This window comes from Eumetopias jubatus, unplaced genomic scaffold (assembly GCF_037043125.1).
Source record: "Eumetopias jubatus isolate StellerSeaLion01/CBP00866 unplaced genomic scaffold, mEumJub1_p1.0 scaffold_14, whole genome shotgun sequence".
Taxonomy (NCBI): domain Eukaryota; kingdom Metazoa; phylum Chordata; class Mammalia; order Carnivora; family Otariidae; genus Eumetopias; species Eumetopias jubatus.
In genome coordinates this window covers 94,360,937-94,385,177 of record NW_028274820.1, presented here as the reverse complement: position 1 = coordinate 94,385,177, position 24,241 = coordinate 94,360,937, and the positions used below count along the sequence as shown (strand labels likewise).

Here is a 24,241-nt window from a genome sequence, read left to right as displayed (position 1 = left end):
CAGATGTCCCAGGATTGGAGCTGGGAAAAGGGTCCTTCCTGTCCAATCTACATGGCCACATACAGGGGGAGAGTGGCCTGGATGGCAGCAGGTACTACAGCACCAGGTACAGTTGGGTGTGTCACATCCTCAGCTGTTGTCGTCAGCCAGCTACACCTTCCTTTAGCCAGAGAAATCGGGCTCATTTCTGTTTCACGGCGAACTGATAGTTTCTCTGCTTGTTCTTCTGGGGCCCCGCAGATGGACTTCAGTGGTTCTTTTTGTGGAGCATGGTCATTTAAAGGAGTTCCATACTATCAGTCCAAGAAAAAGGTATACTCAATAGTCAGTATCTTCCTCCCTGTTGTCTCCAGTGTTTGCACAATGAGTGGCCATTTACATACATTTCTGATTTATCCTTATCTTTCTTTTTGCAAAAATGAACAAATGTATATACACAAAAGTATTTTCTGATTTCCCTTTTCTTGCACTAAAGGTAGCATTCTATATGTACTGTTCTGTACCTTTTCTTTTCCACTTAAAAATAATTATTCCCGGGGCACCTGGGTGGCTCAGTCGGCTAAGCGCCTGCCTTTGGCTCAGGTCATGATCCCAGGGTCCTGGGATCGAGCCCCACATCGGGCTCCCTGCTCAGCGGGAGCCTGCCTCTCCCTCTCCCTGCCGTTCCCTCTGCTTGTGCTCTCTCTCTCAGCCAAATAAAATCTTTAAAAAAAATAATTATTCCTTTTCAGGACACTGAAGTCTTCTGAAATCTATCTGTCTTCATAGCTCTCTATCACCAATACATACCCTGTTTTATTCAATCTGTCCCCTTTGGAGGGGGTGTTTTGCATTGTTTTAGGTCTTTTGTTGTTATAAGGGAAATGCCACAGTGGATGATCTGGTATACGTGCTGTTTCATATTCATGGAGGTTAAAGTTCTAGAAGGTGAATGCAAATTCCTCTTAATAGGGTTGAACCATTATGCACTTTGCCTCAAGATGCTTGAGGTACCTGTTTGCCTTGGCCTTGCCGACAAGCTGTTGGACTTCCACTCTTCTCATGGGTAGCAAAGGGTGTTACCAGTGTATTTTGATTTGCTTTCTCTTATGAGTGAAGTTTAGTATTTTTTTCCTAACTGTAACAGCCATTTGCCTTTTTCTATGGACAGTTTGTCTTTTTGTTCAATTTTCTGTCAGTCTTTTGGTATTTTTTTTAATACGTTAAGAGCCTTTTATCTACTGGGGAGATCAGCACTCAGTTTCTTATACAAATCACAAACCTTTTCTCTTGATTTCTTAGTTGTCAGCTTTGTTTATACGGTATTTTACCCATGCAGAAATGTTTATTTTTTAGTGAAATGTATCCATCTCTCTTGTGTATTGCTTCTGGATTTAGAGTTTAGTTAACTGTGACTGCTTCTACTTCTGGAAGTTATTTTTGATTTTTTCCTTAATCAGAGCCTACCTTAGATACAGTTTGGAAAAATATGTCGCCTGAGACCGGATGTCTTTTGTTTTCACTGTAACATAGTCTTCAGGGGGCCACAGACACCACACATCAGAAGCAAAAGTGATCACTTTGGTCAAATTCAGACTAAGATATGACTGATTCAGGATCTCCCCACTGACCTGGGAGTCACACAGTGTCCATGCAACCCAGGTGACAGCAGACAGCTGTCATAACTCTAGCAAGCAAGGCTGCTCGGGCCTGTGTGGCCAGCTGGGACTCAGAGGGTGGATCGCTTTCAGAAACAGCTTCTCTGTTTACACAAATGACAGGGTCACAGAGTATGATCTCCACGTTCCAAAGTTATAATACCAGAGTTTGAGGGCAAGTTTGAAATGGCATTTACACATCAGCTCTCTGGTTTAGTTCCTTACTGTCCTTCTAGCCTCCATAAAAATGTTTTATTCATGTGATTGAGTCCTATTTTTTCTTTTCTTGCCACCTTATGGATATTTTTGGTCATTTCATTTTTTTTTCCCCCTTCTACTAGTTTGGAAGTTATACACTGTATTACTTTTTTTTTTTTTTTAAAGGCCACACTAGAAATTGTAACGTGTTCTTAGGTATGAGTGGGTCAGTATCTTTGTCCTCCTATCAACTAATGTAAGAGTTCTCATATATCTTACTCCATTAATTTCCTCTCTTGTTTTTTAACTTCATGAAGTACTGTTACTTTATACAATGAATGTTTTGTTAGATTTACCCACATTTTACTGCTTTGTCCTTTCAAATTTTCTTAGATGAAGGTCTGTTGGAAAACTATTTTTGTTTGCCTGAGTACATCCTTATTTTGCCCCCAATCCTGAAAGATATTTTCACTGGTTATAGCATTTTGGGGTGTGGTAATTTTCTCCTGGAACATTGAAGAGGTCATTCCACTGGCCCCTGGTTTCCATTGCTGTGGTTGCAAAATCAGCCGTCAGTCTAACTGGAGCCCCTTTTCCAGACTCACCCTTGTCTTCCTCTCGGTGCTTTTCAGATTGTGTTGGTCTTGCTGTTACGCACTCTCACCCCAGGGTGGCTGGGCATGTGCTTTTATTTATCCTGTTGGAGATTCTTGGGGCTTCTTAGAACTTTGTGTTAGTGAGTCTCCTTTGTTCTCCTTAAAATAGCCTTCAGCCTTTCCTCTCCTCTCTTTTCAGAGCTTTGGTTAGGTTCTGACCAAATCCAGGCCTTCTGTCTCTCTTCTCTATGTCCCAGCTTCTCCCCCATATCTCCCATCCCCTCATTGCTGGGGCCCCGTTCTGGATAACTGCCCTTCCCTTCTCGTTCAGCTCACTCCTATCTCCTCAGGTGGTCTGCCCTGCTTGCAAGCCTGTCCGTGCGAAGAGTGTCTCTTTTACTTCTAGAAGTTCTTTCTGGTTCTTTTTCAAACCCTCCACATCTTTTTATAGTTCAGTTCCTTGCATATATTTTTAAAGTTTGTCTTTTATTTCTTTAAACACAGAAAGAATAATTGTTGTGTTATAATCTTATAATCTTGCCTCATAATTTCAGCATCTTCAGTCTCCATGGTCTGTTTCTGGCTGATTCTTGCTTGTGGGACCCTGGTTAGTTATTTTTAAACTGTGCTGTTTTCCTAGGAGAGTTATTTGTGGGAGTTCTTTGAGGCTTAGGGTGAAGGTACATGTCTCATGCCAGTGGAAACAGAAGGTAGATCTATTGTAGGAAGAACAGAGCATTCTGAAATGGAGTCAGAAGGATTTCGAATTATAGGGACATAGTCCCTGTTCCCAGACCTGTTGGATCACGTGTCTTTTACTTTTATTTATTTTTTAAAGATTTTATTTATTTATTTGACAGAGAAAGAGAGAGTTCACAAGCAGGGGAAGAGGCAGAGGAAGAGGGAGAAGCAGGCTCCCGGCTGAGCAGGGAGCTGGATGTGGGGCTCGATCTCAGGACCCTGGGATCGTGACCTGAGCTGAAGGCAGCCGCTTAACCGACTGAGCCACCCAGGCACCCCGGGTCATGTGTCTTTTAGAACTCAGTCTTTCTTTACTTATATTTTTTGGAAAGATCTTACGGTGCTTATGTTATGTGAAACCTGTAATTAAACATGCTAATATTGCAGCAGTATGAAATAAGCTTAGTCCCTTTAAATAGGATATATACAGACTGCAAATAGCCTCTTAGCAGTTCCTGTCAAACTTCTAGTGTCAGATGAGGTTTCTTTTTTTTTTTTTAAAGATTCATTCATTTATTTGAGAGCATGAGCATGAGTCTTGGGGGAGGGGGAAAGGGAGAGAGAGAATCCCAAGCCGACTCTCTGCTGAGTGTGGAGCCTGACGCAGGGCTTGATCTCATGAACTGAGATCATGACCTGAGCTGAAATCAAGTTGGATGCTCAATTGACAGCCACCCAGGTGCTCCTGCCAAATGAGTTTTGACATACATTTTCTAAAATGTTTTTGTATGCCAATTATACCTCTTTGAGGCTGCTTGGAAAAAGAGCTCTTTGAATTTTTAAATTGTGGATGAAAGTTTGTGTGTGCTCCTTTTATCAGATACTCTCTGCCTTCCATGTCTAGGTGTTGAGATACAGGTGAGAAATGGATCCCTCGTGCCTGATTGTTTAGGGTTTGGCCACGTGGGCAAAGACAGACGTGCTCCTACATGGTGGATAGTGTGCTTAGGTGTTTCCTCACCTTTTACCTGCTTTTACAAAATGATAGGCCGAGACCCCAGACTGGTGGTACCAGCTAGTGGCGGCTGCCGATAGTAGATCTGCTTGAGTCTAAGAACAAAATCTCAGTGTTTTTGTTTACATTTTGTAGCAGTGTCAAGTTTCAAGGCCCAAAGAGCATCCCAGACCATTGGGATCCCTCAGCCCTGCCAGACCCTGGCTTTAAGGTATGGGACTCACGCTGCCTTGGGCCATGGAGGAGGGTGTTCTTAGACATAGTGAGTAAGCAGACTCCACCACTGAAGAAGCTGTGAGGCCAGGCTGGGGCTGGAGGGAGGAGCTGTGTGGGGTTTTATTTTTAGGTCTTGGGGATTTTAAGGCTGGATCACCAGGAAGATGGTTGTGGCCCCAAGGGGAAAGGATGTATTGTGGATGAAGGATGATGACCTGGGAATTTCTGGAAAGGGCAGAATTAGGAGCTTAACAGCTGCTTAGCTAATAAGTGTTAGTTTTACTAAGCAAGAAAACAAAACCAGGGGAGGATTTGCGTATGATGAGGGACATGTAGAGGGGAGTTGCTGTTGGAAAGTGCCAGATACCAGAAGACAGGAACACCAATTCACATGGCTCATGTCGGGTCTGCCAGCTGACAAGAGCTACACTGAGTTCTGTAGAGTACTCAGGCCATTGTCCACTACTGCCTCATGTATGTGGGGCCCTCAGACTGCCCTCTGTTGCTGGCCTCCTGCCAAGCACCGTGCAGATGGGCTCTGGGTCTGTCTGCTCTGAGAGCACTCCTCTCGTTGAGTTGTACCCAGACCCCAGCAGCCCAGACATACGTGCGAAGGGCGTGCGAGTCTGAACAGCAGTACTCAGTGTCACAGGATGAGGTGACCATATTAAGGGGAATAGGGAAGTCTTCACTGGGTCCACACCTAAGTGATGGCCGATGCTTTTACGTGCAGAAGTAGGGGACGAACATAAAGGTCAATGGAAACTGCATAGGGAAGGAGCCCAGGTCAGGATGGAGGGCGTGCATAGATGCTGGGGAACAGGAGGGAGGTCAGGGCTGGGCTGTGGAGAGCTTGGTTGTGGGGCTGAGCTGTAGGCCATGAGAGGTATGGGAGCCCTTGACAGTCTGGTCCGGGCTGGGCAGGCTGGCCCCCACTTGAGGGAGAGGAGTTTGGTGTCCTCCCATGGGATGGGAGCAAGGAAACCAGAGTCAGTTTCAGTTGCAGGAGCCCTGTGGCCGTTCAGACTGCACTCAGGGTAGGGGAAGGCCATGTACAGAGGGGTTTCCCAGGGATCCCCTAACAGGCTGTCATCTGGCCAAGCCTCGTAGAGCAGGGAACAGGGCGGCTGGTTAAGTGCAGGCTGCAAGTGCAGGAATTTGTGGATTGTCACTGGGCAAAGGTCCGCTGCCCTTGGTCAGGGCCCCTCCTGGTCCCTAGGGGGTGCTATTTCCCAGAGTAAGGCACTGAGGGAGAGGTGGGCTTGGCTGGGAGGATGCAGTAGCCAGGCACCATCCCGCAAGTCTTCTTGGGCTCCTGAGTTGATGCGTGCCCATCTGCCAGCCTGACCTCTTCCTTAGTGCTCGCAGTGAGGCATGCTCCTGCCGCATGCACTGCTGCCTGTGAGCCTGAACCTGCTATAGTGGGGTTTGCCCCCCTCCGCATTACTGTGTGCACTCCACATTTACTGACACCAACTCTGATCCTGTAGACTATGTAGTCTGCCCTGTGTGGGTACAGAGGAGGAGCGGGAATGTCCTGGGGACACCCGGAGTGGTGCTGATGTGAGCATCACGTGCCTGTCCTTTAGGAGGGTTTCATAGTGAACAACAGACAAGCGACCACAAACTGCATACACCCTACGGCTGGAGAGACTACACCCCTGGGCGAAGGGAGAGTGGTGATCACTGTCTGGGCTTGCTGGCAGTTCTAGCATTTTATGAGCAGCCTTGGGAAGGGACTGATCTATATTTTACACTTTGAGGGTAACAGAGAAAAAATATTTGCTTCCTGCAGAAGATAACCCTCAGTTCTTCATCAGACGAGTATCAAAAAGTCTGGAACCTATTCAACCGTACGCTGCCTTGCTACTTTGTTCAGAAGATTGAGCGAGTCCAGAATCTGGCCCTTTGGGAAGTCTACCAGTGGTACGTGAGGGGCCCACTCTTTCTGGGCTGGTGACCATCCCCTCCAGTACATACGTGGGAGGCTAACTGCTTGCCAAACGTGTCCTGGGTTTCAGGGACAATCTGAGATGGCAGCCACTGCTTGCCCAGTGCTGGTGGCATCGGGAGCTGTGTCCCTGCTTTCCTCCCAATCTCTCCATCTTTATCGCTTAGTGCTGGCACATCCCTCAGAGCTAAGGGGGCTCAAGCTGCCCTGGTGACAGCCAGCACTTGGGCTGGTGCTTTTTGCCTCCCTGTCTGAAGATCAGCAGACTGGTCCATGTCAGCCACCCACACCCAGAGGAAGATAGAACTGTTGTCCTGATAGCCAGAGAGCCAGGCCTCATTTTTGTGCGTGAGAACGAGCATGTTTTTGGGTGCTCAGCGACTTGTCCTTGTAGGGAGATCTGCAGCAGGTCACCAAGGCGGGCCTGGGGTCCTGCTGACCTGTCCCCAGAAGAGGGGTTAGAGCGGTGTCATCTGTACTCTGGGACCAGTGATGAAATCAGGGTAACTGAGGGGGAGAGGGATGGCCCCCCACTGACCAGCATGCTCCAGCTTCCCAGCTTCCCAGCTTCCCTAGCTAAGCTCCAGGGGAAGCAAGGTGGTGAGGAAGAAGTGGGTCTGGTCTGCTTCAGGAGTTCAAGAAGCGGAAGAGGCCTTGAGCTGTGGAGGCAAAGGCTTCCCTTGTGCTTTTCACCCTGGTCTCACGGGCCTGGACTCAGGATGCTTCTAATACAATGTGTTTTCTTGGGTCAAGTGGCCTGTATTTGACAGCGAGCACCCTCTGCCTCCTGTCCCATGATTCTAGGCAAAAAGGGCAGATGCAGAAGAGAAGCGGAGGGAAGGTGGTCGATGAGAGGCAGCTGTTCCATGGCACCAGTGCGAATTTCGTTGATGCCATCTGCCAGCAGAACTTTGACTGGCGGGTCTGTGGTCTTCATGGTACTTCCTACGGCAAGGGTAAGGGCAAAGGTGGCCCTGCTGACAGAACCTGGCTTTTCTCCCAGCGCCTGGGAAACCCTTCTAAAGCAAATTGATGGAGGGCATGGGGGAACCTGTGTGAGTTGATGAACTGGGTCAAACTCCGTGAGTTATGGACTCCTGGCCCTGTGGGGGGGGGGGTGCCCAGCTGGTGGCACCCTTCCTCTCTGTGTGCAGCCAGGAGCTTCACCCAAGGTTCCAGCAGGAGCAGCCCTGCTCGGGCTGGGCTTTGTGTCCCTGTGGAGTGGAGGCCCTGGAGATGGTGAGCATGGGTGGGGGGAGGAGAGCAGGTGCCTTCCCAACCCCAGGTCTGGCCCCGGACCGTGCCCACGTGATCGTCAGAATGGGGATCTGAACACTTGAGATCCCAGTTGGAATGGGAGTTAGCTGTTTTCCTGTGTTATTTTTAAGCTTTATTTGGAAATAATTTCAAACTCACAGGGAAGTCTCAAGAATATTTTAAAAACTGCATAAATTTTACCTAGATTCATCAGCTTTAACCTTTTGCTGCATTGGCTTTATTTCTTTGGACCCATTTGCACGTAGGTGGCATACATCATGCCCTTTCCTCCTTGAGTGCCTCTTAAGAATAAGGACGTTCTTTGCTGTAACCATGACATGGTTGCTAAGTTGAAACTTCTCATATGATGCGATGCTGTAGTCAGCAGCCCCTCTTCCGACTCCATCACTTGTCCATCAATCAGCCTTAATCAGGTGTGGCAACAGCTGCGGGGGCAGGATGGATGGAAGCCAGTGGTGGGTCATATATCCGAATGTGTGTGTGGCAGCCTCCAATGCAGGTCCCATTTGACGGGCTTTGGAATTCTCGATGCAGGGCTGCTGGTGGCTACAGTGCTCCATGTATGGGATCTTATGCTGTTTCTGCACCAACCCTATGAGGCTTGCAAGACAGCCCCATTTTAGAGCTGAGGAAGCTGAGGTTTGGGGGCTAGGGAGTGATGTGCCCAGGGGACTTTTAGGATTTGAGGGACCAAGTCAGAACTTGAGTTTTCTCTCTCAAAGTTTGGTGATGCCTCTGATGCCCTTCATGAGAGAAGAGGCTGGAGAAATGGGAGGACAGGAAAGCAGAGGCATCACCTGGCTGACGGGACACCCTAGACTCCCCTTCCAGGCTGCGGGCTACCCCCCGCCACCCAGCTGAGCCCACATGTGTCCTTGCAGGGAGCTACTTTGCCCGAGACGCCGCATATTCCCACCACTACAGCAAATCTGACACCAAGTCCCACATGATGTTCCTGGCCCGGGTGCTGGTGGGGGAGTTCATCCGAGGCAACGCCTCCTTCGTCCGCCCCCCGGCCAAGGAGGGCCTTGGCAACGTCTTCTACGACAGCTGCGTGAACAGCATGTCCGACCCCTCTATCTTCGTGGTCTTCGAGAAGCACCAGGTCTACCCGGAGTACGTCATCCAGTACTCCAGCTCCACCAAGCCTGTGGGGGGGATTTCCACCTTCTTCTCCTTGGCGTCTTTCTTTGGGGGCCGGCAGTGAGCCTGCCAGGGTGTTTTTAATGCCTTTCAGGCCTGTCTTCCTTGGAGTAGCTATTGGGGAAGGTGTGTTTTTTTTTTTTTTTTTTTTTTAAACAAAAACTTTTAATGAACTGTTCATTTAACGTTGACTTCCTGATGAAGTTACATTCTTAATCTCTCACTGGTAATGGTTTTTGGTTTTAAGCCACTCTTGGGCTAGTTACTAGACTAACCAGAAGTGATTATAGGTGGTCCTGTTAATTGCCTTTTACTAGTGTGTTAAAGTTTTATTACTTACATTCTTTGTTGACTTTGCGGCTGATTGGCACCAGGCACAGAGTTTCTAGATACTATTTTATGGATTGATTTTAAATTTAAGTTCCTGTCTCTGCAGTGAGTCATTTGTTTTTTCAGGGTCTCAGTGGCATCTTGTTTAATTTTTTGTCAAAATGACAGAGTAGCCATCAGTGCAGGAGGCCTCCCTGTCTCTTGCTCTGGCTCTAATTCAGGCACCTCTTCTCCTGGGCTTCTGGCCTTGGAGTCGGCCCATCAGTCACAGCGTGAGAGCAAGTGGCTACTGTGTGGCGTCACTGGGGCCCTGTCGCGGGGTCCACATCATTCAGTGGAAGGTGACCAGGATGAGTGGCTGCCAAGGACCCCTGGGCTCTGCCCACGAAGGCCCATTCCCACATCTAAGCACACTGGACACCCTCTGAATGTGGGTTTTCTGTTCCTCTGAGATTTGAATACCTGTGCTGCAAATGTCACAACGGAGAATGGAAATAAAGGAATATTTATCTGAAGTGGGTGACAACCAAAGTTCATTCTTCAGCATCTATTTATCGAGCACCTGTGGGGTACAGACACTTTTCTGGGTGTTGGGATGTAACAGAGCCCCCAGTACTGGCCTTGGGGGCTGTGTGTGGACTTATCCTAAAGCTGATGAACCTGAAAGTTCAGGACCACTCACTTGCTGGGGCTTCTTCTACAACTGTAAGAGGGGCCCTAACTATATGGCCACATGGTCCTACATCTCCATTAAATTTGCAAAAGTTACATATTCATATTTTTTTTCTTTCCCCCAACCGCTATGAATTTCAAGTTCCACAAAACCCAGATTGACTACTGAGCAGAGTGTGTCGTGGACATGGAGGGGTGGGTGCGTTCTGAGTGTGTCTTGCACACATAGCAGTCGATGGGAGTCTTTTTTTTTTTTTTTTAAGATTTTATTTATTTATTTGACAGTGAGAGAGGGAGAAGCAGGCCTTGTGCTGAGCAGGGAGCCCCATGTGGGGTTAGATCCCAGGACCCTGGGACCATGACCTGAGCTGAAGGCAGCCACTTAACCAACTGAGCCACCCAGGCGTCCCGTCGATGGGAGTCTCTGCTGGGCACTGGCTGGCTCTGCTCCGGGGAGGAGGGGTGGGCAGGGCAGCTCTGTGTCAGGAGGTGGCTCTCCTGTTGGTCTCTGGGTTCAGTCCTCAGCAATGGGCTCCTCCTCCTCCTCCCTTACACCCTTCTTGCCCATTCCCCCACCTTCCTAATACAGTGTGTCCACTCCACGGGATGCCTCCGCTTCTGTCACTTTGTCCTCAAGTTCTCAGATCCAAGGCTGTTGAGTTTTTCCATCTTTGGAACAGGTGTAGGGAATGCCCTGGAACCTTACACAGGTCAGCTAATCAAGGCAGAGAGCAAGTGAATTCTATGACCAGAAAAATGTAGTAACAGCAGTACTACCTTACCCACCTGCTGGGCTAGTCACCTGGTTGTACATGGTATGATTTTCAGAGCCACCAAAATATTTACCCTATACCCTGACTGATCCTGAAATTTTATTTATTGCTTTTCGATTGAGTCATGGTCCTACTACAGTGTAGGTGGGGGGTGGGGAGCAGAGGGGTGTCAGGGAGAACCATTAAATCAGGTGCTTGCCTCCTAAGTCTTAAATGTAAATGATCCCATGCTCATTAACCATCTGGCTGCTGGGAGCTGAATGGTGGGCAGCAAGGATGGTCCATTGGGGAGTGTGGGTGGGATGGATGTCTGGAGAGATCTGGTGTGGGAGGTGATCACATGCTCCAGAAAAGGCAGTTGAGCTACGAAGACTGCAGGGGCCCTGGATTTGCTCACCTTTCAGAAAGCAAGCCAGGAAGAACACCTACTTGGACCTGAAATTTGAGAGACGGACGGGGTCCGTGTGACCAGGTTGTGGGATCAGGGGGGTGGGCTGGTGATGGGATGAAGTCAAAATGATGGTAACTCTCGGTGCAAAGAGGCGGTGGCACCCAGGGCAAGTGTGTGTGACTGACTAGTCACGAGGACCTGGCTGAGATCCAGCTAAAGGTCCTGTGGAGGGTCTAGTCCGTGCCATCTTCTGCCCCGTGGTAGCTGGCATTGCACATGGATGGTGGGATTTCAGGGGAGCTAGGGATTGTGGGTTGAAACAGTGGAAGGGCCGAGTCCAGCAATTCTAGAACATGAAGAAACCTCACTGCTGTGTCTGAAGATGGGAAGCACCTGGACAGAGAAGGTGAGGGAAGCCAATGGATGGAGCTGATGGGCCAGGGGCGCCGGGCGCAGGCTGTGCTCTGAGGAGGGAGCCAGGTGCTCCGTTGGGCCCTTCTTGAGGATGAGGCTCTGTGATGGCCATAGAGGGTCGGGGCTGGGAGATGGGCAGGCCAGTCAGGAAGGGCAGATGGGTCACCAGGAATGGGAACGTGTGGCTTTCTCCAATGAGTCTGAGCCCTAGGACCAGACATCTAGAAGGGGCTGGGGCCCAGACAGGAGCAGTGGTGAGAGTGAGGGTGGAGAGAGAGCTGTGTGATGGGCTGGCTGGGCAGATCCTAGGGCTGGGACTGCGCTGGGGGACAAGGCTGCCTTCCTGTCTCCGGGGAAGGACTTTGGGGGAAGCATGGGGTCTTCTGGGCTGGAGTGGGAGAGGACCCAACAGCAGAGGCAGCATCCACAGCCGTGGATACGTGGAAACCTCTTGTGCCAGCTCTCCTGGAACAGCCTAAAAGGTGGGTCAGCGTCTGGGCAGCCATGCTTCCTGGCTCCTGCTTGGAATGCTATCTATAGGACATTCAGCCCCTTCATGCTGCTCAGATGGTGCAGAGGAGGGGGCTTTGATCGAGGTCAGCTGCCCCGTTTTACAGATGAGGACACAGAGGCACAGGGACGTGGGAAGACCAGCAGCCACAGCCACACGTGGCTGGTGGCAGATGTGGGATTCAACTTGAGAGCCCTTCTCAGCAACACGATAGTTTTTACAAATTCGCTTCTACATTTTGACTCTTTGATCAAAATTAAGAGAAGGTCTGATGCCTACATTTCAGTCTCTCTCACTCTTCTGCGTATTAAAACCTTATAAAGTTAGTATTTTTTTAATATAAAGTTAGTATTATCCTACCTAGGAAAATCAAAGCATAAGAAAGCTTTTGAGCCACTGTTGAAGCTGGGCTTCCGATAAATGTCATTTTTTAAGTCACATGCCCCGAGTGCACCAGAAGCTGAAGAGGCCCAGGAGCTGGTGCTGTCAGGGCAGCTCACCTGAGCGTCCCCGTGTCCTCTGCTCTATAGATGCCTTCCATCCTGAGGCCAGGACTTCCTTCAAAACCCCGAGTTCTCATTTTGACAAAATTACATTTTTTTGCAGTGGTTCATACATCATCAGCAAAGTCAAAACTAAGGGCAACAAACATTTATTAAGCATTTAGGAAATGTTATATAAAGACCTCTTTTATACTTGCATGTAAGGGACCCTTTCAATTGCTTCAGTGATGTTTTTGCTCAAAATCTGAATTTCCACATGAAGGTTTTCTTTGAATCTGGGAGTGTCCTCATAACACTGTCAGCGGGAGACAATCTTGATGTAGACACCATTCTTTGGACCTAGGGCAGATTTGGATTCTAGCTGCAGTGGTACCTAAAAGAGAGATGAAGAGACTGGTTACAGCTTACTGCATCTACAGGGAAACTTCTTTGGAACTGGGCCTGGGGTTGTGGAAATGAGAGACAGCAGGGGTGAGTGAGCAAAGCAGCCTCCCTAGCATGGCCTTGAGAAGCCAGCAAAGCTGCATCTCAGGGACACGGGGTGCTGGGGCCCCAGCAGCACACTGGTGCCTGACCCTCTTTCCTGTGTTAATAAAATGCCGCTGGTGAGTAAGGAACTTAGCATTTATCCTCCCAAGAAGCCTGCATAAGAAGTAGTAGTATCTCACTTTGCAAAAGAAGAAATGGAGGTTCAATGAGGCCAAGTGACTCGTCCAATGTCACACGACTGGGAAGTGAAGAGCAAAGTCTCAAACTCTCTCACTTCCCCTCCTCTCACTCCCCAGTGCCCTGGTGGTAACTGAGCAGCCCCCTCTCTTTCCAAGGGGCTTTGGGAGAGTGGCTTCTTACTGTCCCCTTCTCATGTGTGCCGTGCTCTAGCCTCACTGCCATTCAGAAAGCTTTCCTCATTAACTTACAAGGCAGATTGATGGTGGACTGGAGACTTGGAAGAAAAGCCAAAGAATTACTCAAGAAGCAGCGTGTCCCCTTGAGTCCTGGGTAAAATGATGGTTCAATGGCTAATGTGAATGAACGATTTAAGGGAAAGAAGAATCACCGGGCCTTAGTGTTGGGGTCTTGGTGGGCTTTTCAGATGTCTTCGGGGGCTATAGTTCAGATAGGAGACAAGTTATATCACCAAGAAACAAGATGAACTAAACTTGTGCTATCCTGTATGGTAGCCAGTAGCGCGCGTGGCAACTGAGCATTAGAAATATGCTTAGTGCAAATGAGGGGCTGAGTTTTTCACTTGATTATTAAAGTTTACGTAGCCACATATGACTAGCAGCTACCGAATTAACACCAGTCTAGACAAACTGGAAACACCATTGGACTTCCAAAAAGGAATCAGTTGGAGCTAGCAAAGTCAGGGAGGGCTTCCTGGAGGAACGGACACCTGAGGTGGGGCTAGGAATGGGAGAAGCCCTGTAAGCAGGACTTCTCAAGGGCCACTTCGGGATCTGAGGGTACACCAAAGGATCTGGAAGATGGGATTAGGCTGGGGCCAGGGAAGTGGGGGCGGGGAATGGCATTCCAGCTAGGGAGGAGTGGGTAGAACCCTCCCAGAGTGGGAAATTGGGGCAGAAAACACAAAGTGGGCTCAGACGAGCTCTCTGTAGATCCAGGAGGCTCAGGGACTCATGCCTGGTTCTTGAGCTGGGGAATGCCAGGCATAAGCAGGGTTTTGGGACAAATGCTGCTGTACTGTTTGTCAAGATCAAGGGGAAATGACACAAACCCCAAAAGGAAGTCCTGCACACACGGAACACCTCAGTCATTAGGGGGCCTGCCCTTCTCTCTGCTGGTTTGGCTCTGTGTTCCCAATTTGCCCCTCCCTCTCTCCAGCCTTGAACCCAGTCTCTGTTTGTCAGAGGCAATGCCACTCTCGGTTGTCCATTTCATCACTGTGTACTTAGTACCTGTCCCCATTCACGCTCGTGTCCGGCTGTGCAGAGGGCTCCTGAACAGGCATGGAGGGGGCACCATGTTCAGGCTGTGTAGGCACAGCAGACACCGCAGAGAGGCAGCTAGAGGGAGAGGAAGCAGGGAGGCTTGGGGGGTGCGCCAGATCTGGTTGGAGCCCGTTTCTTCGCTCCCTGGCTAGTCATTCATTTGCTCTTTGAACATTCGTTCAGTGAACGCGTGAGCACCTGCGCTGGTCCTCGTGCTGGAGACTGCAACAGTGAATAGGACAGACTTGGTTCCTGCCCTCACAGAGCCTGCAGCCCAAGTGCGTGGCCTCAGGCAAGTGACTTAACCTCTCTGAGCTTTATTTTAGCTCCTCACCTGAAGAATGGGAATAATACAACCTACTCTGGGGGATCCCTGGGTCCTCTTCGCCGAACAGGGAAGAGCTCCAGCCTCGCAGGCGCAGCCTCGCAGAACAGACGGGGTCCGTCGTAGCAATAGGAACGCAGACTCAGGTTCTGTGCGAGGCGCGTACCTGCGCACTTGGGCGGACCCATTCAACCCTCACACAACAGGAACGGGGAGAAGGTGTGATTATTCCCACCCCCCTCACACTGATCCGGAGGAAATGGCCCGGCACGGAGAGCCGGGGTGAGGACCGCCCCCTCCCTCGGCGCCCCGAGCCGCGGCCTCACCCGCGTCTCCGCGCAGGCCTCGAACCGGAACCGGCGCAGGACGCGCAGCAGCGTCAGCTTGACCTCCAGCAGCCCCAGCCGCACCCCGAGGCAGCTCCGCGGGCCCGCCCCGAACGGCAGGTACGTGAAGGGACGTCGTCGTCGCTGCGCCTCGGCCTTGAACCTGCGGGGCGGGGGGTCGGGCGGTCAGGGTAGGCCCCGGGACACCCGCCTCCCTTCCCGGGGGTGGGGAGGAGGACCTCGTCAGCCCCTCGCAGTGGCCGAGGGGCCCCTTCATCTGAGGCCAAGCTCCCAGCACATGGGCCTGAACCCCGTCTCCGGCAACAGCCCTCGAGCTGTCCCTGAGCTTCCGTCCTGCCCTCTCCGCAGTCCCGCAAAACCCTAGACGGACTGCGAAGGAGAAGGATCGCCTGGAAGGCCCTCTTGGCCCTGCCCCCCACCCAAGAACTGATTGTGTTGTTAATGAGCCTGAAGGCGCGCTAGGATCCACCAGGATAAAAGTCTTAAGAATCCACAGCCCTCACCTGGGCCTGTGGCTCCAAATTCCCCACGAACCAGAGCGGGACACCGGGCGTCACCAGCTCCCTGAGCAGAATCCCTGGGGACCAGCCCTGCCTGGAGGCGGCGTCGTGCACGTTTATCCGCCGGCTCCCCTGCCCACACTTGCCTCTCTGGTTCCAGCGGTGAAACTGGAACCACTGGGGGCTTTTTGTGTTTGGGCCAATGCAGGAATTCTCCTACCTGCTGTCACATAGCATTTGCCACCTGTGCTCTGGGACAGTAGAGCTGGGTGCCCACGCTGTCTTATAATAGCCAGCTCACTTCGGCTTCAGCCCTGGTGCTCGATATTCACTGTGTTCAGGGAGAAATTATTTATCTCGGTCCCCCGGCCCATGGCTTCCCAGGGGCGGGGTCCTAGGGGTGGGGTCTCTTTCCACAGGAATTTGAAATTCCTCAAGGTGGAAACAGGGTCTGTCTGCCCAGCCCTCCTCATTGCCAGATCACACCAGGGAGGGATAGCCATTGATTCGGATGAGGAGGGTGTGGATGCCTGCTCAGACATTTTCAACCCGGGAGCCTAGAAATGAAATGTAGACAATGGACCCAATCCATGTAGGGGACCAAGGAGTGGGGATCCGGGTCTACCTTGTTAGCACAGCTGGATCTCATGAGTTCGGGGAGAAATTGCTGTGATTACTCTTGTTTTGGGACAAGCTCCAATTTTTTTTTAAAAAAGGAAATGTTTTGTTACGTTCCAGGGCACACCAGCAATTCGATCCTGTGTCCTGTTTCTTGGCTTGAACGGAGGACACCCCTTAGAAATTGCCCTGTTACTTGCACGCAGGGCTGCTGAAATGCAAAATCTCTGCATTCTGTTCGGGGCTTTTAAAAATGGTACAGTTACGTGCTTTGGAAATTATGCCTCTCGAGTATCTATTTGCCATGACTTTTAACTGTTTGGGGACAACTTTACTAAATCTTTGTCTCCCCTTGGCTGCCTCCCGCAAGTGTCTTACAGTCGCGTCGCCCATTCGAAGGGACTGAGCTCACCTCTCCGGGTTGAAGGTCTCGGGTTGTGGCCAGTACTCAGGGTCGTGGTGCAGGGCGCCCACGGCCACCTCCACTACGGTGCCCGCGGGGATGTGTTGCCCCCGCACCTCGCAGTCCCGCGCCGCCTCCCGCGTGAACCTGTGGGGACACGTCGGTCACCCCTGCCTTGATGCACAGCAACAAGCAGGGCTTGCCGGCAGCGCGCTGGGGCAAATGGGGTCTGAGCCTGAAGTGTGGATTGGGGGTAGGGGGACAGGAGGCCCAGCCCCCTTGCAGGGGTGACCAGGATGGTTTCTACCCCCTCCCCCTTAACCTACTGCCCACAACCCTGAAGCCTCCAAGCTCCTTAGACTCCTTTGGCCCTCAGTGAATGTGCCTTCCTCCATCAGGCCTGACGAGTTCTCTTAGGCCTGACTGGGGGAGCACGGGTACCTTTGAAGGGCTTCTTCCTGTGGGGGGGCTTGCAGGGTTATGGCCCTGGCCACACTTTCCCTCATCTTCCGTCCATGGCTAAGCCTCTTTAAATGGCCCTCGCCCACCCCCTCGCTTTACCTAAAGGAAATTTGGGTTTGAACATCTGATCTCCATTCGTTGTCTGTGTCACTAGGGGTAACTTCTACTGAGGACAAAACTTCTGGTCAGATTGTTTACCAAATGCCATGGCACAGTCCCTTTTACACTGTATTTTTAAGGGCCAGACTATACATGTTTGCACACAAATATAAAATTTCTGGGAGAATACCTGAACTTCCACCATGATTTCTTCTAAGGGATGGGACTGGGCTGGAGGATGGCAGGGGACCAGAGGTGCCAACTTTTTCTTCAGATCCTTCTGTATTGTTTAGTTTTTTTTTGGTTTCTGTATTTTTTTTAAGTACAAGCCTACTATTTTCATAATACAGATAATTACTTTAAAAATTAAAAAATTATGCTGGCTTTTATTTCAAATTATAGGGCTGGACTTTCCTAAATATCTCAGGGGAGATAAAATTATTTTACTAATTACCATTATATTCTGTTCTCGCTTATAAAAAAGAAGAGCAACCTGAGGCTCCTGGCAGCCTTCATTACTCTGTCAGGAACCTTTAATATAACAAGAGAAGCCAAGACTTGGGGACCGCCATTCAGATCCTAAGCTACCAATGCTATTAATATGTGCTTAGAGCTGGTAATGAAACACCAGTGCTCAGATCAGAGCAAGCAGGTCGGGGGCTCTGATATGTGCAGCCTCGGTTCTAAAGGAGTCAAACTAGGCTCGACCCTGACATCCTCTTCTTTTTCATCTTTACTGGAAATTTCTTGGACCTGGATCCAAGCCCCCTAGAAGCCAGAAAATAGGACTTTCCCTTCTGTACACGGTTGGGCCTCCTGTCTGGCTAGGCCAGGCCATATCCAAGGCCAGAAAAATCTGCTGAATTATACTGCATGGAATCCTGGATTCACATTAATAATACTTCAACAAGAGTTGGTATGTTTTCTACAGGGGCCATTCTGAGTTTTTTTTGGTGGATAATGGTGATCAGTCAAGGTGGCGTCAGGGCCTGGGAAAAGCCAATGCACTTTTCTGAGATTAAAATAATAAAGTAGAATAAAATAAATAAAATTCACATTCTATCTGTATTCACCCCCAAATCTGTTGCCTGGGCTGAAGCGAATTGGCCTGTCGTCTGGCTGAGAATAATGATGGCTTGGCTCTCTCCTTTCTGTTGTTTGTTAACAGAAGTCCGCAGAGCTGACAGGATTAAAAATTCCAGCAGAGTAGGTATGGAGGAGGTTGAGGCCCAGGAGCTCGTGGCTTGCCAGGACCGGAGCAGGCCGGAAGCTGGCCCTTCGCCTGGAAGGTCAGTCCTTGCTTTCACCTCATACGTTAGGTGACATACGACTTAGAGTGTGCAGCTTTTCAGAAGTTTTGCCCCACTGTTTCTCACCACTCGTGGGGAGGGGGGGCGCCGAGCAGGCATTGTGTGCCCACTGAACATCCAGGAAGCAGAAGTGCAGAACAGCACGGTGCTTACCCGAGGTCACACAGCCCACGAAGGGTGGAGGTGTGAGACTCTCGACTTTCTGTCTAAAGTTGTTCTGCAGGTACGGAGCACTGGTACTCTATGTGACCTGATGAGGGAGTCAACCAGTTCATCCCAGTCCCCTCATTTCTGTCCTGCCTTCAAGTGAGATCACCCACTGCTGGTTCCCTGCAGCCGTGTGGCCACCTTCTACGCAGTACTCTTTCTAAAGTTTCTAAGGGTTACTCAGAGAATCGATCAGAGCATTTGGATGTTGAAGAGCCTGTTCACTTTGTCACTCAGCGCATCCCTGCTACAAGGTCTCACGCGCCGAGTTCTTGATTGAGTTTAGATCCAGGAAAGGACCTGTCTTTGATCACTTTATAGACTTTCCTCCTGCCAGAGAATGCGCCTGTTCAACTCGGCTGGTTTTCCTCTCTGGCAGGAGCCGCGGCACCCGAGTGGGGACCTGGCCCCCCTTATCGGCCCTCTCTGGGGTCCCGTAAAGGCTTCTTCCCCCTGGACGGCCTTTGTTCTATCACTGAATGTCTTATTTTGAGCTTCATTTTAATGTGTATAGGAGCTGCCCACAGTTCCCTTGGAAGGAAGCTGGATATAAATCATTAAAAAAGCAAGGATTGGATGACGGTGTGCTCTGTGGCTCCCAAGGAAATCAGGGAAGGCCCACAGAATCAGTCTGAATGCTGGCGTCAGGAGAGTGGCCCGGCAAGTCCTGGGGTTTCAGGACCTCATGCTTGAGGACCATGTGATTCCACTCACATTTCTGGAGTTCTCTGTATTTGCTCCGGGTCCGAACACTTTGGACAATATCTATAATCACACTCTGTATGATGTTTTTGGTTTGGAATATAGTGAGATATCTTCAGAGCATCCACATTTTCTCTTTTAGAATGGCAGAAGATACCTCCCTATGGATGATGGGGTATACTAATTTTTAGACATGCAGAGTGGAACTTATGATAGGTTAAATGCTTTGTGTTGCTTCTTGTTTCTAGAACCTGAAATCTGGTCACTGTTTCCCTCCCTAAAGGCCTGGGGGCCCAAGTTAAGATCCTGTGCTCCATGTGTTGCCTTATTTAAGGGAAGCTGGAAAGAAGCAGAAGACCCGATTCCTGCTTTCGAGGCGCTTACGGGTTGGTGATGTGAGCAGATGTCCACGGGCGAGATGTTGCAGAGGGGATGAGAAGTGTCTAAGAATGTAATAGGAAGTACAGTTTGCTCGAAAATGCTGGGGGAGGAGAGGCAAACTGCCCAGGGTAGCGAGTGTCAGGTTGGAGCTCAAAGGATGGGGCAGGGGTGGGTGGCTGGAGAGTGAGGAGCAGCCTCCCAGACTTTGGAAGTTTCCCCCTGGAACGTCAGCTCCAAGGGCAGGGGTTTTATCTGTTTTGTACACGGCCGATTTCCCCGTGCTTGGCCCAGCATTCGACTCAATAAATAGTTGCCAAATGAAAGAATGGACAAACAGATGAACAGGCAGGAGGACTAGCAAATGCCATTGAAGGCTAAGAGGCCAAGGAGATTGGCTTGGGTTGGGGAGGGAGGTCATGTTAAGAATAGACCAGTGACCCTTTGAGAAGGTAGTTAGTGTAGAGGAAAATGAGCCAGCATTTACTGCTATGGTCACTCTATGGAAGGCATTGAAACCCAAGAAACCCAAGACTCAGGCCTTGCCCTCCAGGAACCTGAGAACAGCATTTTCAATAACGCAGGTGGTGACAGACCGAGGACTGGTGAGGAGCCTAGACAGTGATGTCCCGGAAGGGCCTTTGGGGTGCGGGGCCTGGGCAGGGGGAGGAGGTGGGGGAGCTCAGGCATACCTGAAAGCCGGTGGGTAAATCCTCAAGGTCTCTGCGATCACCATGTCCAGGTAGGGCAGGCCTTCCTGGAGGCTGCTGTAGTCAGGGGCCGTCTGGTGGTGGTGGTGGTGGGGTGACAAATGAAGAAAGTTGAGTCACGCTGAGTCCCACAGCTTTCTGACTTCTCCATTAGCTTTAGAGTCCTGCTCCGACTTAGCAGGCTCATAAACAGAGACTCGGCAAAATGCAGTCAGTACAATCCAAGCTGCATTAGGTCAGCACCCTGCGTGTTCCCTCGGACTTGTGTCGTGGTGCTGTATGTTACTGCGGACCAGCCCGGCCAGCCTGGGACTTGGGGACCTTGGAGTGTCCTACAGAGAAGTTTGGTTCTAACGCAAAGGTGGCAGGCGTAGCTGCGAGCATTTATGGAGAGAGGGTGGCGTGGTGGCTACACACTGCAGAGACATGATCTGGCTTAATCCTCCCTGTAGACCCACGAGGCAGCCGTTCTCACATCTCTCAGATGAGAAAACCGAGCCTCAGAGGGGTGACCACGGGGGCAGTAACTGGTACATCATAAAGTTAAAAAATGCAGCGTGAAATCGCAGAAAAAGAAAAAAAAGTTCTAGTGACATAAAAGATGCATAGTGACAAAACCCAAAGAGGCATTCTAAGTCAGTAAGAAAAGAAACTCATTAGGAAAATGGGCAAAGGATATGAATGGGCAGAGCATAGAAGGAGAAATAAAGTTGCCGTGATGAAAAATACAAATGAAGACAAGGAGATTTTGCTCTTCAATCAGGTTAGGAAAGGTTGGGAAATGCGCATTAGATACTCAAGGGCAAAGGCTTGGAGAAGCATGACCCAGCACCCTGTGTTGGGGGGACCCCAGGGTCCCTTGGACAATGCCCACTGGAGTGACGCTGTCACCCTCACCGTCACCCCTGGCCTGGGGCGGAGGGACACATGGAATGTGAGCTGGGGAGCAGGACGGGGGGGAGGGTTAGAATGGGGTCATGGAGGCTTATTCACAGCTCCGCTGGGTTTCCCCAAGTCCTCCCACTCACCCCACTCCCTACAGAGCCAGAGTGCGTCACCTGCTTGGTTGGTGACCACCTTCTTTCTTACAACCGGATAGTGCTGCTGCAAGAGCAGTCCTCAGCTTGGAGGTTTGCTTCCTTTGACCCCCCCCCCCCAGGGCAGCAGAGGGCAGCACTGGGGGCAAGTCCAGGCTGCAGGCCCCCAGCTGTCCACGGAGGGGCCCAGAGTGGCCCCTGCCACAGAGAGCCATTCTTGGGCCTGCAGCTGGCCACACCATGCCCCTCATGGGTCTAGTGGCTAGCAGAAGGGGGCATGGCCCCCAAACACGCGTGAGGGCCTGGCTCCCCAGACCACGCAGTACCCCCTTGCGTGGGGGAGTGCCTCCTTGGGGACCCTGGGGCACCTCTCTTCTTTCTAATGCTTAGTAGTTTGATTTGTGCTTGTTTCTTCTGGCCTGTGAGTCACAAAATACAAATTGTGTAATTTCAGTGATTTTGCATGTGAGTTAAATGCTCTGATATTTACATTTAAAACTGGTGTTGCGTGATGTAAAGGTGAATGGTAAGATTCATGCTAAAGAAAAAGAAGAAAGGGAGAACCTCTGTATCTACTGTTAATGGCACTTGCCCCTGCCTTTTGAGTGAGGGGCCCCATAGTTCCGTTTTATGTCAAAGAATGGTGGAGTTGGCCACGCAGGCCATGGTTGATTGGCCCGAGGGTGAGCCTCTGACCCAAGGGCACCAGTCTGGAAATTTGGATCTAGAGAAAAGGAGTTTTTCCTCCACCGGGTGGAAACTGAACCCCGGTGAGTCATGATCTATTGGTGACCATGTTCTGCCTTGTGGATGAATGAGCAGAAAATTCCAGTAGGCTGTGAGAAAGAAGAAATGAATTAAATGTGCAGAGAGAGGCGGAGGCAAACGACAGAGAGAGACACCATTTCCTGGTGTCCCTTAGGGCTCCAGTTTCTGTTTGCAAGTAGCCCCATGGGTGGTGGATCAGAACTCTTAAAAGCACTTTCTCGTTTATGGCCTCAGTTAGCAACAGCTGAATTCTGTTATCTGCCACCAAAGGAGACTTAACAAATGGTGAAAATGTTAAATAAATAAATAAATAAATAAGAAATGGTGGTATTGTGTACCAAAATATAGAACTAAATCTCAAAAAGAAAAAAACAAAAACAGAAAAACAGATCTGCAAGCAGCGTCCCTAGCAGTAAATGGTATTGGTTCCCCAAACAAAATTTGTGATTTAGAAGCTATCAGCATTTGTCAGAGAAAGAAAGCCTTTTTAAAAGCAGGCTAAGGGAATTTGATATTATAAAGTCAAAGTCTTCATTTATTCTTTCTCTGGATGAGCTTTCTACTGTGCTTCTAAGCTTTTGGCTCAAGATACACATGTAAATATCAGCTTAGTCCAGTGGTTCTCCGTGTGGCTGAACATTAGAAGCAGTGGGACGGCTTTTAATATATAAGGATTCATCTGTTGGTTTGACGTGGGGCCTGGGCACCAGTTCTCCTTTTGAGGCCCTCCCCCCAACCTCACCTCCCCACCAGCAGTTGTAATGTGAGCCCTGGGGAGAGACCACTCACTGCCTTAGCCCTTCTGCGATCTACCCCAGGGAGCCTTCCTGCGGGAGAAGTGGGCAGATGGGGTGGAGGGAGGCTCACGCCTGCACCTTTTAATCAAACCCGGGTGAGGCAATGAAATTCAAGTCCCTATCCCACTGACAGACCATCCACCCATCTGGACCTTTGGCTTCCTGAGTCCTTTTCAGGAAAATCAGGGATAAAGGGGTCCTGCACCAGTCCCACCAGCAGAGGGCAGCAAGTGCATGGCAAATGGGGACTCCCCAGCAATGCCGGGCCCCTACTCAGAATCGCAAATTATACCCGAAAAAGACTTAGGAATCGTGAATCCAAATTCTTCATTATGGAGATGAGAAAAATGAGACCCAGAGAGGAAAGCCTTCGAAGCCAAAAGCACACAGATAGAACTTGAAGTAGAAAACCCATGTCCTTACACATTTAGCAGTCCCTCCATAAGCCCCTACTGCCTGTCAGGTGCAGGGCAAGGTGCTGAGGATCCAAAAATGATCAAGTCTCTGCTCTTTGGTGAAGCTGCCTTCTATGCAAATCATTATACTGAATGTGGAACGTGTTCTAGAACGGACTTAGGAGGAATGGGAAACAGAGTTCTGTTTGAGAACTCATTCACTCATGTATTCGTTGGACACATGCCGAATTGGTGCATACTGTTGGCCAGGCACTGTGCTAGGCACAGGGCACATGACTTTGACACATGGGGACCCTCCCCACCCTCCTGGACCTCACCGTCCATCTCAGTATGCAAAGCAATGGGGAGGGTTAGAGAGTGGTGAGCACAAGGCTCTGTGAGAGAACAGAGGACAGACATCCCAGGCATTCGGGATTGGGGAAGCTGACAAAAGGAAGTGATTCCTAAACTGAGATCTTTAGGAGGAATAGAAGAAGCCAGTGAAAAGTGGGTGGGCTTGTTTGGATGCTGGTTCAAACAAACCAATCTAAAAAAAAAAAAAAATCCATGAATCCATCACAGGACCCTGACCCCTGATGGTATTCAGTTCGATACACTTAGGAAATTATGGTTCATTTGTATTTAGTGTGATGATGGTATGGTGGTCCTGTTTTAGAAAAGAACCTTTGCATTTTAGAAATACAGAATGAAGTAGTTACCGATGACATGATAGGACATCTGGGATTTTTAAAAAAACAAAACCTGGAAGTGAGGGAAGGTGGGGAAATGGATGAAAGCAGAGGGGTCGCAGTGGACTCTCATGGACACTGAGTGAGGGGGACAGAGTTCTCCCAAGTGGTCTTCTAATTTGTCTAGGTTCAAAAGTTTTCCTTCAAAAAGAAAAAAAGCTGAAACACTAAAT

The 24,241-nt window shown here is 49.9% G+C and overlaps 2 protein-coding genes across 2 annotated transcripts in view; one reads left to right on the top strand and one right to left on the bottom strand.

The window, feature by feature from the left end:
- The window catches only part of PARP12 (poly(ADP-ribose) polymerase family member 12), a 38,766-nt gene extending 29,206 nt beyond the window's left edge, over positions 1-9,560 (top strand). Inside the window, exons 9-12 of the mRNA XM_028106269.2 lie at positions 4,263-4,338; positions 6,139-6,269; positions 7,099-7,250; positions 8,454-9,560. Coding sequence (XP_027962070.1) covers positions 4,263-4,338; positions 6,139-6,269; positions 7,099-7,250; positions 8,454-8,779 — 685 coding nt within the window. The 3' untranslated portion in view covers positions 8,780-9,560. The remainder of the gene's footprint in view (positions 1-4,262; positions 4,339-6,138; positions 6,270-7,098; positions 7,251-8,453) is intronic.
- Positions 9,561-12,442: 2,882 nt separating this feature from the next.
- The window catches only part of TBXAS1 (thromboxane A synthase 1), a 149,638-nt gene continuing 137,839 nt past the window's right edge, over positions 12,443-24,241 (bottom strand). Inside the window, exons 10-13 of the mRNA XM_028106296.2 lie at positions 20,305-20,396; positions 16,464-16,601; positions 14,913-15,075; positions 12,443-12,682 (exon numbers count right to left, since the gene is read on the bottom strand). Coding sequence (XP_027962097.1) covers positions 12,608-12,682; positions 14,913-15,075; positions 16,464-16,601; positions 20,305-20,396 — 468 coding nt within the window. The 3' untranslated portion in view covers positions 12,443-12,607. The remainder of the gene's footprint in view (positions 12,683-14,912; positions 15,076-16,463; positions 16,602-20,304; positions 20,397-24,241) is intronic.